The sequence below is a fragment of the Empidonax traillii genome, unplaced genomic scaffold (assembly GCF_003031625.1).
Source record: "Empidonax traillii isolate 1590-97213 ecotype Southwest subspecies unplaced genomic scaffold, ASM303162v1 scaffold3620:size15948, whole genome shotgun sequence".
NCBI lineage: Eukaryota > Metazoa > Chordata > Aves > Passeriformes > Tyrannidae > Empidonax > Empidonax traillii.
In genome coordinates this window covers 3957-15948 of record NW_020958813.1, presented here as the reverse complement: position 1 = coordinate 15948, position 11992 = coordinate 3957, and the positions used below count along the sequence as shown (strand labels likewise).

The 11992-nt window shown below is 60.1% G+C and overlaps 1 protein-coding gene across 1 annotated transcript in view; it reads left to right on the top strand.

Annotated features, from left to right (window-relative positions):
- Window positions 1–66: 66 nt before the first annotated feature.
- Window positions 67–11992, top strand: part of LOC114072629 (dysferlin-like) — a gene marked incomplete at both ends in the record, with an annotated part of 13641 nt that continues 1715 nt past the window's right edge. Inside the window, 13 exons of the mRNA XM_027910506.1 lie at window positions 67–259; window positions 816–971; window positions 2509–2640; window positions 3007–3173; window positions 3722–3836; window positions 3948–4053; window positions 4525–4667; window positions 5802–5975; window positions 7136–7229; window positions 7543–7620; window positions 9688–9869; window positions 11190–11330; window positions 11904–11933. Coding sequence (XP_027766307.1) covers window positions 67–259; window positions 816–971; window positions 2509–2640; window positions 3007–3173; window positions 3722–3836; window positions 3948–4053; window positions 4525–4667; window positions 5802–5975; window positions 7136–7229; window positions 7543–7620; window positions 9688–9869; window positions 11190–11330; window positions 11904–11933 — 1711 coding nt within the window. The remainder of the gene's footprint in view (window positions 260–815; window positions 972–2508; window positions 2641–3006; window positions 3174–3721; window positions 3837–3947; window positions 4054–4524; window positions 4668–5801; window positions 5976–7135; window positions 7230–7542; window positions 7621–9687; window positions 9870–11189; window positions 11331–11903; window positions 11934–11992) is intronic.

Here is an 11992-nt window from a genome sequence, read left to right as displayed (position 1 = left end):
TCCCCCCCTTTTAGTTCCCCCCCATCCCATCCCAGCATGTGATCCGTTCTCTCTCTGTTCCCACAGCCTGACGCTTCCCGATGTCCTGGGCAAGGCCTCCAGCACCCAGCTGGACCAGCACCTGTTCCGTTTCCGCAGCTCCCACCTGGAGCAGATCCTGCAGGCGGCCCTGAGGCTCAAACACCACGAGTGCAGCCTGGCCCCGCTCCTGGAGCAGGGAGAGGACTGGCTGAGCCGCCTGCACAGCATGGCCCAGGAGGTGACACTGCTGGGATAGGGATAGGGGGGGACACTGCTGGGATGGGGACATGGGGGGGACACTGCTGGGATGGGGACAGGGGGGGTGACACTGCTGGGGGGACACTGGCTGTGCCATCTCAGGGCCATGGCACAGAGGTGACACTGCAGGGTGACACTGTTGGGTGACACTGGCTGTGCCATCTCAGGGCCATGGCACAGAGGTGACACTGCTGGGTGACACTGCAGGGTGACACTGGCTGTGCCATCTCAGGGCCATGGCACAGAGGTGACACTGCTGGGTGACACTGTTGGGTGACAGTGCCATCTCAGGGCCATGGCACAGAGGTGACACTGCTGGGGTGCTCCTGGGGGCTCCCGTGCTCCCTGGAGGGGCTTGTTCTTCCCAGTCTCTCCACAGTGGTGTGTTCTGGTGGGAAGCAGGGATGGCGGTGTTGGATTCCCCAATCCATGGTTGTCCCGTGACTGGCAGGCGCCAAGTTTGGCTCCAGGGAGACCTGAGAGCCCCTTGCAGGGCCTAAAGGATCCCTGCCAGCTGTTCACTGTCCTGTTCCCAGCCCCAGAACAGCCTGCCAGACATCGTGATCTGGATGCTGCAGGGGGACAGGCGCGTGGCCTACGCCCGTGTGCCGGCACACCGGGTGCTCTTCTCCAGGAACATCCCCCAGTGCTGCGGCGCTGACTGCGGCAAGCTGCAGACCATCTTCCTCAAGGTACCCTGGGCTCTCTGTCCACGCTGGGGCTGGAGTTTTTAAAACGTTTTCCCCTGAGAATGGAGAGAAAATAAGGCAGGGAAACCTCAAACCCCAGCGCAGCAGCTCCAGGTTCACGGCTTGGGTTGGAAAGGTGGTGAAGACCATCCCATCCCATCCCATCCCATCCCATCCCATCCCATCCCATCCCATCCCATCCCATCCCATCCCATCCCATCCCATCCCATCCCCTGCCACGGGCACCTGCCCTTGGACACTTCCAGGGCTGGAGCAGCCACAGCTTCTCTGGGATTTCCACCCAGCTGGAGCTGCTCCTCCCCGGAGATACCTCAGCTGTGCTGCTGGAGGACTCCAGCTCTTCCCACATGGATCTACAGCAGATCCTGTGAATATCTCCCTGTATTCTCCAATTCCAGGGCAGTGAAGATTTGGCCCAGATGGTGCTTTTTTAGAAAATATTTCTTGTTTTTAAATTTTTTTACGTTTTTTTCCCCCCAATTCCTGACCCTCTGCCACCCCAGGAAATTTAAGCTGCCATTCCCCTGCCAGGCAGTTCCTGAGTTTCTCCCGTCTCCATTGACATTCCTTGGCTGGTGCCAGCTCGGGAGCAGAGAATCAGCACTGAACAAGCTCTGAAAAAATAAAGTCAAATAAAATAAACTCAGTAGAGTCCTGAAGCCCAAATCCAATTGGCAGCAAAAATGACCTAAAATCCGTATATTGGGTTTTTTTTTTTTCTATCCTTGAGCTCTGGATGGAAAACCAGCAGCACTTGGATTAGGGAAAAGTGGCTTAGAGGGAGAAAAAAGGGCAATGAGGAAAAATTCCTGTGGACTATTTCTATTTTTGCTGAATGTGTGGGTTGGGTTTGGTGTCCTGACCCTGAAAGATGTCCCTGACTTTGCCCCTGTCCCTGTCCTTGGCTTTGTCCCTGATCCTGACCCAGTCCCTGACCTTGTCCTTGTCCCTGACTCTGATCCTGTTTCTTTGCCCCTGACCTTGTCCCTGACTTATCCCTGTCCCTCCTGATCCAGACCTTGTCCCTGATCTTGTCCCTGACTTTGTCCCTCATCCTGACCTTTTCCCTGACCTTGTCCCTTTCCCTGTCCCTGATCCTGTCCTTGTTCTTGACTTTGTCCCTGACCCTGTCCATGATCCTGACCTTGTCCCTGACTTTATTCCTGTCCCTGACCTTAACCTGACCTTATCCCTGTCCCCGATCCTGTCCCTGACTTTGTCCCTCTTCCTGACCCTGTCCCTGCCTTTGTCCTTGTTCCTGATCCTGACCCTCTCCCTGCCTCCAACCACCGGGGCTTTGAAGCCGCCCAGGGTCACCTGGGAACACATTTTAGGGCCGTTGACAGCGGGACTGGATGATCCCGAAGGTCTCTCCCTGCCCTGATCCCCAGAGCTCTCCACACACTGTCCCAGCTCCCAGCTGTGCTCCCCCCCCGGGGCTCCATTCCCGCCCTCCCACGCGGAGCATTCCCGTTAATCCCCCCTGCCCGGGGGTGCTGATGGGGCTGTTCCCGGGCAGTACCCGCAGGAGGAGGCTCCGGGGCCGCGGATCCCGGCGCAGATCCGGGTGCGGCTCTGGCTCGGCCTGGCGGCGGACGAGAAGGAATTCAACCGCTACGCCGAGGGGAAGCTCTCCGTGTTCGCCGAGACCGTGAGTGCTCCACAGCCACGTCCCGGGACGGGGCCTCCCCGGGGTGGGCAGCACCTCCAGGGGTCACATCAGCCCCTGAAATCTGTGAGAGGAGGGAGCTTGTTCCTCCAGCATCCAGCCTGGAATGCTGAGGAGCGAATTGGGAATGAGCCATAAATCCACACTGTCCCTTCAGATCCCCGTCCAGCTGCTGGAGGGGAGGGAAGCTGGGGGTGCCCGTGGTGGTGTGGGGCTGCTGGGATGGCTTTTCCCTGGAGATCTGTCCTCAGGGTGGGGCCCTGCAGGGCTTGGTCGTGGGATTCTAAAGGATGACTCCTGGGGTTCTGCGCCTCGGACCCCAACCCTCACCTACTGTCACTCCCCCAGTACGAGAACCAGACGAAGCTGGCGCTGGTGGGGAACTGGGGCACCACTGGCCTCACCTACCCCAAGTACTCGGACGTGACGGGCAGGATGAAGCTGCCCAAGGAAAGCTTCCGCCCCTCGGCCGGCTGGGCCTGGGCCGGGGACTGGTTCGTCTGCCCCGAGAGGACGTGAGTGGGACGGTCCTGCCGGGGCAGGGGGGGCAGCCCAAAAACCACAGTGGGGACCAGGCTGGGGGAAAGGTCAGTGGGGAGGGCTGGGGGTCTCCGAGGAGGAGGAGGTTTGGGAGTGGGATCACTGGGAGGGATTTCATGGGGTTTGGGCTTGTCCAGAGGTCTCCTGGCAGTTTTTCTTGGAGTCTGAGGTGGAAGAGGTTTGGGAATGCTGGGGATGGCCCGAGGCTGTGCCGATACCCAGGAAGGTGGGATGGGCAATCCCTGGCTGGGATGTACCCTTGGGATGCAGGTTGCTCCACGAGGTAGAGGGTGGGATGGGGGTTCCCTGAGCAGGTGTGTCCCTGGAATGCAGGTTGCTCCATGAGGTGGAGGGTGGGATGGGCAATCCCTCACTGGGATGTACCCTTGGGATGCAGGTTGCTCCACGATGTGGAGGGTGGGACGGGGATTCCCTGAGCAGGTGTGTCCCTGGGATGCAGGTTGCTCCATGAGGTGGAGGGTGGGATGGGCAATCCCTGACTGGGATGTCTCCTGGAATGCAGGTTGCTCCATGATGTGGATGCAGGACACCTGAGCTTCGTGGAGGAGGTGTTTGAGAACCAGGTCCGGCTCCCTGGGGGGCAGTGGATCCACATGACCGACGCCTACACCGATGTGGTGAGGGAAAAGTGGGAATGCTGGAGCTGGGTACCACCCTGGGCTGGAAGTGCTGGAGATCAGGGGGGATTTATGGATTTTTTTTTTTGACAACACCCCTTTGTCCCACAGAACGGGGAGAAGGTCTTGCCCAAGGATGAGATTGAGTGTCCTCCAGGCTGGAAATGGGAAGACCTGGAGTGGGACACGGATCTCAACAGAGCTGTGGATGAGAAAGGTACCCGGGAGCACTTTTGGGGGCCCTCTGTTCATTCCCCATCCTGCTGGGATCATCCCCATCACCAGGGATGAGACCTGTCCTGGATCTCTGCTGGATCAGGAGAAGGGGGTCAGGCCCTGGGGGTGGGAATTCCCAAAGGCAGCGCTCTCCTGGCTGCTGGGATAGTCCAGGAACATCTTCCTAAATTCTGGTGCAAGAGGAGTGGAAAACATCAGGCCAGAGGTGCTCACAAGGGTTGGGGCGGCCCGAGGGAGGGAGAACAGTCCCCAGGCTGTAACTTTGAGCCAAGGGCCCCCACGGATCCACCCCCTGGACATCCCAGAGGGACACATCCAGTGGGTACCACTGTGGGCAGGAGCAACAAGCCGGGAAATCACCTGGGATCCGGACACACTGCCCTGCTGAGGCTCCCTGGGGGGGCACAGGGAGGCGGGGGGCTCCTCAGCCGGGTGTCTCCCGCTCTTCCAGGCTGGGAATACGGGCTGACCATCCCCCCGGAGCGCAAGCCCAAGGCCTGGGTGCCGGCGGAGAAGATGTACCACACCAACCGGCGCCGGCGCTGGGTGCGGCTCCGCCGGCGCGACCTGGAGCACATGGACACCTCCAGGAAGGTGGGATGGGCTGGAGGGGGGTGGCAGCCGCTCGGGGATGTGTCCCTGTCCTTCCCTGAAGTGTCCCCGCCCCTCCACGTGGAGGTGGCTTTGGCACAGACCTGGTTTTCCCCGAAGTTGTTGGCCCCGCTCTCTGCCCTTGAGAGTTCCCACCTGGAATGTCAACATCTCCCGGAGTAGCCACCACTCCAGAAGGGCTTGGCCGGGCTCTGGGGCGGGGTGGGGACATCCAGCGGTGTCCCAGAGCGCGGGAGAGCAGGGCTGGCCGGCTGTCCCCAGCCTGTCCCTGCCCCGCTTCCCTCTAGATGGTGCAGTTGGAGCGGGAATGGCTCCGCAGCTGCAGCTCCTCCCTCCCCCCCGCCGCTTCCCAAGGACACTTGTCTCCCTCTCCAGCACTTTTCCCGCATCACTGGGGCCGTGGGGAGCCCCTGGCACCCTGCTTGCTAACTCTGGGGAGGAAAACCTTCACAGCGTTGTGGCTGATGATCCGGGGAGATATTCCAGAGGGGACAGAGCCACGGGAAGGTGGAAAAGCAAAGGGAAGGCTGTGGAGGCACTGGATGTGGCCTCCTCCTTGCTCAGCATGGGAATCCCCCAGCCCAGCGACCCCACTCCCAGTGGGATTCACCCCAGGGGCTGGGGAAGGGCAGAATTCCCAGGGGTGGAGCCGGCACTGCTGATGGTTAATCCCTGGATGTGTCCCAGGCCAGGCTGGACCGGGCTTGGAGCAACCTGGGCTGGTGGAAGGTGTCCCTGCCCGTGGCAGGGGGTGCCACTAGGTGGGCTTTAATATCCCTCCCAACCCAACCCAACCCAACCCAAGCCGTTCCATGATTCTGTGATGCTTTTAAGAGTCTTTCCCAACCTGAACTGGGTGACCTTGGGGGTCTTTTCCAACCTAAACGTTCCTGTGATCCTCTCAACGATTCCATCACTCTGTTCCACGATTCCAAGCTGGGGAGGCACAGGGAGGACACGGGGTGGGACAACCGTGGCCGACAACACCCTGGAGACCCTGAATCCACGTTTTGTGCTGGAAAAGCCGGGTGGTTTTCCCGCTGTCACCTCCAGCGGGGCCGGGGGGGGGGCGGTGGCACCGACCCCGCTGAGCCCCGGCGTGTCCCTGTCCTGCAGCACAAGCAGGAGGAGCTGGATGGGGAGGGCTGGGAATACGCGTCGCTCTTTGGATGGCGCTTCCACCTGAAGCAGCGCCGGACCGACTCGTTCCGCCGGCGCCGCTGGAGGCGCAGGATGGAGCCCCTGGAACGCACCGGAGCCGCCGCCGTCTTCGCCCTGGAGGGGGCTCTGGTAGGGACCTCCTTCCCTTCCCCAATCCCTGCCTGGGAATGGGGGCAGCCGGGTCAGGTCGGAGCTCGTTATCAGCCGCTCCTTATCAGCTCATTCTCCCGCCCTCTTTGTTTCCTGATATCCCAGCTTTCTGGATTCCCTGATTCCCGGCTTTCCCGGTGACCAAAGGAGACCCAACCCCGCAGCCCAGAGCTCCTGTTCATTGTTTTTAAGGGTTTTTCCCCCCCTCCATTTGGCTTTTTCCCCTCTTTTCCTGCTCTGTCCGTCCCCGGGTGCCAGCCTGGTGGGAAGGTCACCCCTGGAGGTCTGGGATGCTGAGGGGGTTCCTCCTCTGCATCCGTGGACATGCTGCTCCCTCATCCGAGTCTCGAGTCTTGTCCTTGAGCTCTGCATGGAAAACCAGCAGCACTTGGAGGGGGTAACAAGTGTTGGAGTCTCCCTGAGCTCCCACTGATCCCACCCGGGGGTCCTGGTTGTCACCCACCCACCCTGCTGGTGGGACTCTGCCTCCTCCCCTTTCACCTTGGGTGGGATTCCCATCCTCAGAAATCCCTCCTTTTCCTTCCACTAAATATTCCAAGGCCAGTGGGGCAACTGGGAGGTGATGAAAGGCTGGGTCAGGACACGGTGGGAGGGAAGAGCCAAGGTCGGACTGGGGGAGAAGGGAATGGAGCTGGGAAGGGGCTGGAGCAGCAGGAGCAGCTGAGGGAACTGGGGGGGCTCAGCCTGGAGAAAAGGAGGCTCAGGGGGGACCTTCTGGCTCTGCAATCCCTGACAGGAGGGGGGAGCTGGGGGGGGGGGTTGGGCTCTACTCCCAGGGAACAGGGACAGGAGGAGAGGGAACAGGGAAAATTCCTCCTGGAAAGGGCTGTCCAGCCCTGGCCCAGCTGCCCAGGGCAGGGGGGAGTCCCCATCTCTGGGGGGACTTAACAGCCCTGTGGATTTGGCACTCGGGGACACGGTCAGGGGTGGCAACAGTTGCACTTGGGGGTCTCAGAGGCCTTTTCCAACCGGAATTTCACAATTCTGTGGAACATTAGAAGCCCAAACTCCTCCTGGACCCCCGTGTGGGTGATGCCCTGGAGGAGCCCACCCCATGGGGGGCCCTGGCTCTGGGGGGGATCCTGGGGTGCCCCAACTTGGCTGCCTCTCCCTCGCAGGGGGGGGTGACGGATGACAGGAGTGACGACGGGAAAGGCACATCCACGCTGAGCTTCGGAGTGAACAGACCCACCATCTCCTGCATCTTCGACTGTGAGAGCCTGGGGGGCAAAGGGGATGGGGACACCACTTCCCAGCCTGTGCCCCTGGCCTGGGGGGCAAAGGGGATGGGGGAGACCACTTCCCAGCCTGGGGGGCAAAGGGGATGGGGAAGGCACTTCCCAGCCTGTGCCCCTGGCCTGGGGGAAGCGGGGGATGGGAGAAGGCTGGAGGGGCAGGACGGGGCATGGATTTGTCCATGTGGGAATGTGATGGGCTCAGGGGAAACTGAGCCAAGACACAGCCTGGAGAGGGGTGGAAAACCATCCCTGGCTCATCCCTGATGCGTTTCCCGTTCCTCTGGCAGGTGGGAACAGGTACCACCTGCGCTGTTACCTGTACCAGGCACGGGATCTCCTGGCCATGGACAAGGACAGTTTCTCAGGTGAGCCCAGACCCACATGTCCACCTGGATCCTGGGGTTGGGAGGGGCTGGAAAACTTATCCAGGGACACCCTGGGACACCTCCCACCAGCCCAGGTTGCTCCAAGCCCCGTCCAACCTGGCCTGGGACACTTCCAGGGATCCAGGGGCAGCCACAGCTTCTCTGGGAAATCCATTCCAGTCCCTCCCCACCCTCACAGCCAAGAATTCCTTCCCAATATCCCACCCAAATCTCCCCTTTTCCAGTGGGAAGCCATTCCCTGTGTGCTGTCCTTCCATGCCTTGTCCCCAGTCCCTCTCCAGCTCTCCTGGAGCCCCTTTAGGCCCTGCCAGGGGCTCTCAGCTCTCCCTGGAGCCTTCTCTTCTCCAGGCTGGATGTGATGGAGCACAGGCAGATGTGCTCAGGAGAAGGGATGTCAGGGCCTGGTTTTGAGAGGGAAAAGTGGGCAAAGGGGATGTGAGTGCCTCTGGATCAGAGCTGGAGCTGGGACAATGTGGAATGTCCCCTGTCAGGTCATTGCTGTGTGCTGGGATCACACCCGAGGTGTGACCAAATCCCTGGAAAGGTCTCCAGGGAGATCTCCAAGTCCCTGGAGCACCCACCCCCTCCACAGGGATCCCTCAGGCACCTCCAGGGCTGTCCCTACCCACTTCCATGGGGATTTTCCAAGGGGTTTTCACGGACTTGCCCACTAGTGTGGTGGTAGGGGAGGTGGATCTGGGGTGGGTTACAGGGACACCCCCCCAAAATGGGGGTGGGAGCAGCTGGTGGGACATCCCCATTGCAGGCAGCAGGACCGCGATCCCAGTGGGATCCTGCTCCTCCCAGGGCTTGGAAAAGAGGGATGAGGGGGGACAGAAATGCCCTGGAGGGGGCAGAGCCCTCAGACAGCCCTCCCAGTGTCTGTGCCCAGCACCAGGGACTCGGCTGGGAGGGGGGAGCTCCTGCACCAGGAATCCTTCCCTTGGAAAATCCCGGCCACGGACAACCTGGCACAGTGTGGGATTGTGATCCCACTGCCCTGACAAAGCAGGAGGGGGGGGCACTGAGGGGGCTCTGCACAGGGAGACAAATAACCCTTCTGTGCACCCCGAACAAAGGGGCTTTGAGAGCTTTCCTTGGAAAAGCGGGAGAAGGGGAAGGGGGGGTTGAAAAAAGAGCAAAAAAAAAAAAGCCAATCCCAATCCAGGGTTTTTTTTTGTTTATTGTAACCATTTCTCCTTTGCTGCAGCTGGAAAAGAGTGTGTCAGTGGGAAAGGCTCTTCCCAGTGGGAAGGGTCAGACACTTCGGGTGGGAATCCAGCCCCAGTCCTTGGAAAAGGGCAGGGAGGAGGGGGAATGGTGTCCTGCTCAGCTGGCCCTGCAGCCAGGGGGCTGGGGAGGATCCTGGGATCTGCTGCCAGGGGTTTAGGGGATGTTCTGAGACCTGGATCCAGGTGTGAGTGGGGAACTCTTGGGATCTGCATCCAGGTGTGAGTGGGGAACTCTTGGGATCTGCATCCAGGTGTGAGTGGGAGGTTCCTGGGACCTTTATCCAGGTGTGTGCAGGATGTTCCATCACCTCTGGCACAGGCAGGACACCTTTGGCCCCCAGGAAAATTCTTGTGGCAGTGCAGGGTTTGGGGGTGTGGGGTGTTCCTCGGACCTGCATCCAGGTGGGTTTTGGGAACTCCTGGGATCTGCATCCAGGTTGTGTGGGGGAGGTCCCTCTACCTTCTGTACAGGCAGGACAACTTTGGCTCCCAGGAAAGCTCCCAGCTGTGTGTGGGATGTTCCTGGGATCTCCATCCAGGTGTGTGTGTGGATGTTCCAGGGATCTCCATCCCGATGCGTGTAGGGAACGTTCCTGGGATCTGGGGATGTTCCTGGGATCTGGGGATGTTCCTGGGATCTGGGGATGTTCCTGGGATCTCCATCCAGGTGTGCCGGACGTGGGGGAGCTCATGGAGAGCTGGAGGGGGCTGGGAAGTGCAGGAATGCTGGAGGAGCTGTTTGGAGCCCTGCCCGGAGGGTCTGGGGGGTTCCTGGAGGGGCAGGAGCTCCAATCCCTGTCTCCCATTCCCGCAGATCCCTACGCCATCGTGTCCTTCCTGCACCAAAGCCAGAAGACTGTGGTGGTGAAGAACACCCTGAACCCCACGTGGGACCAGACCCTGATCTTCTACGAGATCGAGATCTTCGGGGACCCCCAGGGCGTGGCCGAGGCCCCCCCCAGCATCGTGGTGGAGATCTACGACCACGACACCTACGTGAGTGGGGGCTGGCACCGCTGGCAGCGTTCCTGCCCTCGGGAATGCCGGGCTCTGACACCTCTGCGCGGCTCAGGGGGCGCTCAGGGGGCAGAGCCAGCTCTGCTCGGGGTGTCCTTGAGATCCTTCTGCTCCAAACTTGGTCCTGCAGTGGTTTATCCATCCCCTGATCCCGGTTTTTGGTCTGGGCTGAGCTGTGGGGGTGGATTCCGTGGATAGAGAGGTGGGAAGCTGCGTCTCCATCCTGTAGAGGGGCCACATGGGTCGGATTTCCCCATGGGAAAAACCAAAGCAGTCCTGGAAGTCGGGAGCATCCTCTGCTCCTTGCTCAGCTGTGCCAGGGTATCCAAAGGGCCTGGGAGTGATGGGATTTGGGGGGGTTGGGGACAGCAACTTGAGTCCTTCCCAGGAAAGCTGGGCTGGAGCCTGTCCCAAGGGCAGGAGGGATTTCAGACAGCTTGGAAGGGTTGGAATCCAACTTGGGAATGCTCAGGAACCTCTCAGGGACCTTTCTGTCCTCCCTGTTCCTCCTTCCCACCAGGAAGCAGCAAAGGCAGCTGAGGATCCCATTGCAGGGCAGAGAATGGGATTTTTAGGAGCTGCTGGTCCTGAATGCTCAGGGCTCCTGCTCTGGGAATTGTGGGATAGGAATTTCACCTCCTGTTTGAGCCCAAATGCCTGAAAAAGAGCATATCCAGCCCTCAGAATTCCAGGGAGAATCTGGAAATTATCTGGGCATCAAAACCCTTTAATTTTCTGACCTGGTTCATCCCTTGATCCTGGTTTTTGGGTGGAGGGGTCCTGGCTGAGCTGTGGGTGGGTAGAAATGGATTCCACTGGGAAAAGGGGTAGGAAGCTGCATCCCCATCGTGCAGATGGCCAAATGGACCATATGTCTCTGTGGAAAAAGCTTGGGATAAGACCTAAAGCAGTCCTGGAAGCAGGGAATGTTTCTTGGACCGAAGATCCCATTGCAGGGCAGGGAATGGGATTTTTAGGAGCTGCTGATCCTGAATGCTCAGGGCTCCTGCTCTGGGAATTATGGAGTAGGGATTTCACCTCCTGTTTGAGGCTGAATGCCTTAGAAAGGGCATTTCCAGCCCTTTTCAAGGAATTCTAGGGAGGATCTGAAAACTGGAGTCCCTGTGAACATCAAACCCACTGGAGTTTCTGGCCTGGTCCCGTCACGGTTCATCCCTCGCTCCTGGCTCTGGAGTGGTGGGATTTTGGCTGAGCTGGGGGTGTGTGGTGGTGGTGGTGGTGGATCCCTCTGGGAAGAGGGTTGGGCAGGAGGCTCCCAGTGCCTGTGTTCCCCTGCAGGGAGCAGATGAGTTCATGGGGCGCTGCATCTGCCGGCCCAGCCTGGAGCGCTCGCCCCGGCTGTGCTGGCACCCCGTCACCAAGGCAGGCAGGAACGTGGGGGAGCTCCTGGCGGCCTTCGAGCTCATCCAGAGGGAGAAGGTGAGACCCCCATCCCTCCCTCATCCCCTCCTGCAGTGCTGCTTTCCCCCTGGAGTCTCCAGACCCGGCAGATCCAGCCTTTGCCGCCTGTTGGGTGGGGTCCTCCTGGGTTGGGGCTCAGGAAGAGCCTCCTGGATTTGGCCCTTTTTGAGGAATAAAAAACCATTACACCATCCCATCCCATCCCATCCCATCCCATCCCATCCCATCCCATCCCATCCCATCCCATCCCATCCCATCCCATCCCATGTGTCACTGGGAATGTGGTCCTGCATCTCCCTCCTTCCTGGAGCTCCCAGCAGGGCCCCTGGAGCCAGGACAAGGCTCACCCCCCAGGAGGGGCTGGGAATCCTTGGGAAGGGCTGTGCCCTTCCAGGGCCTTTCGGATCCACAAAACATCTGGGTGGATTTGAGGTGCTGCTGGTGCCTCCTGGACAGAGGAGAGCCCTGGATTCCCTGGAATCCTCATGCCTAGGGTGTTTGGAGGTGGGCAGGGTGGGGCTGATGTTCCCTGCCAGGTAAGGCTGAGGTGGCAGCAGGAATTCCAATGGGAATTGTGTTTTCTCTCCACAGCCGGCTGTCCATCACATCCCTGGCTTCGAGGTAAGTCCTGACTCCTCCTTGCAACTCCATCCCTGTCCCTGCTCCTTCCCCTGCTCCCC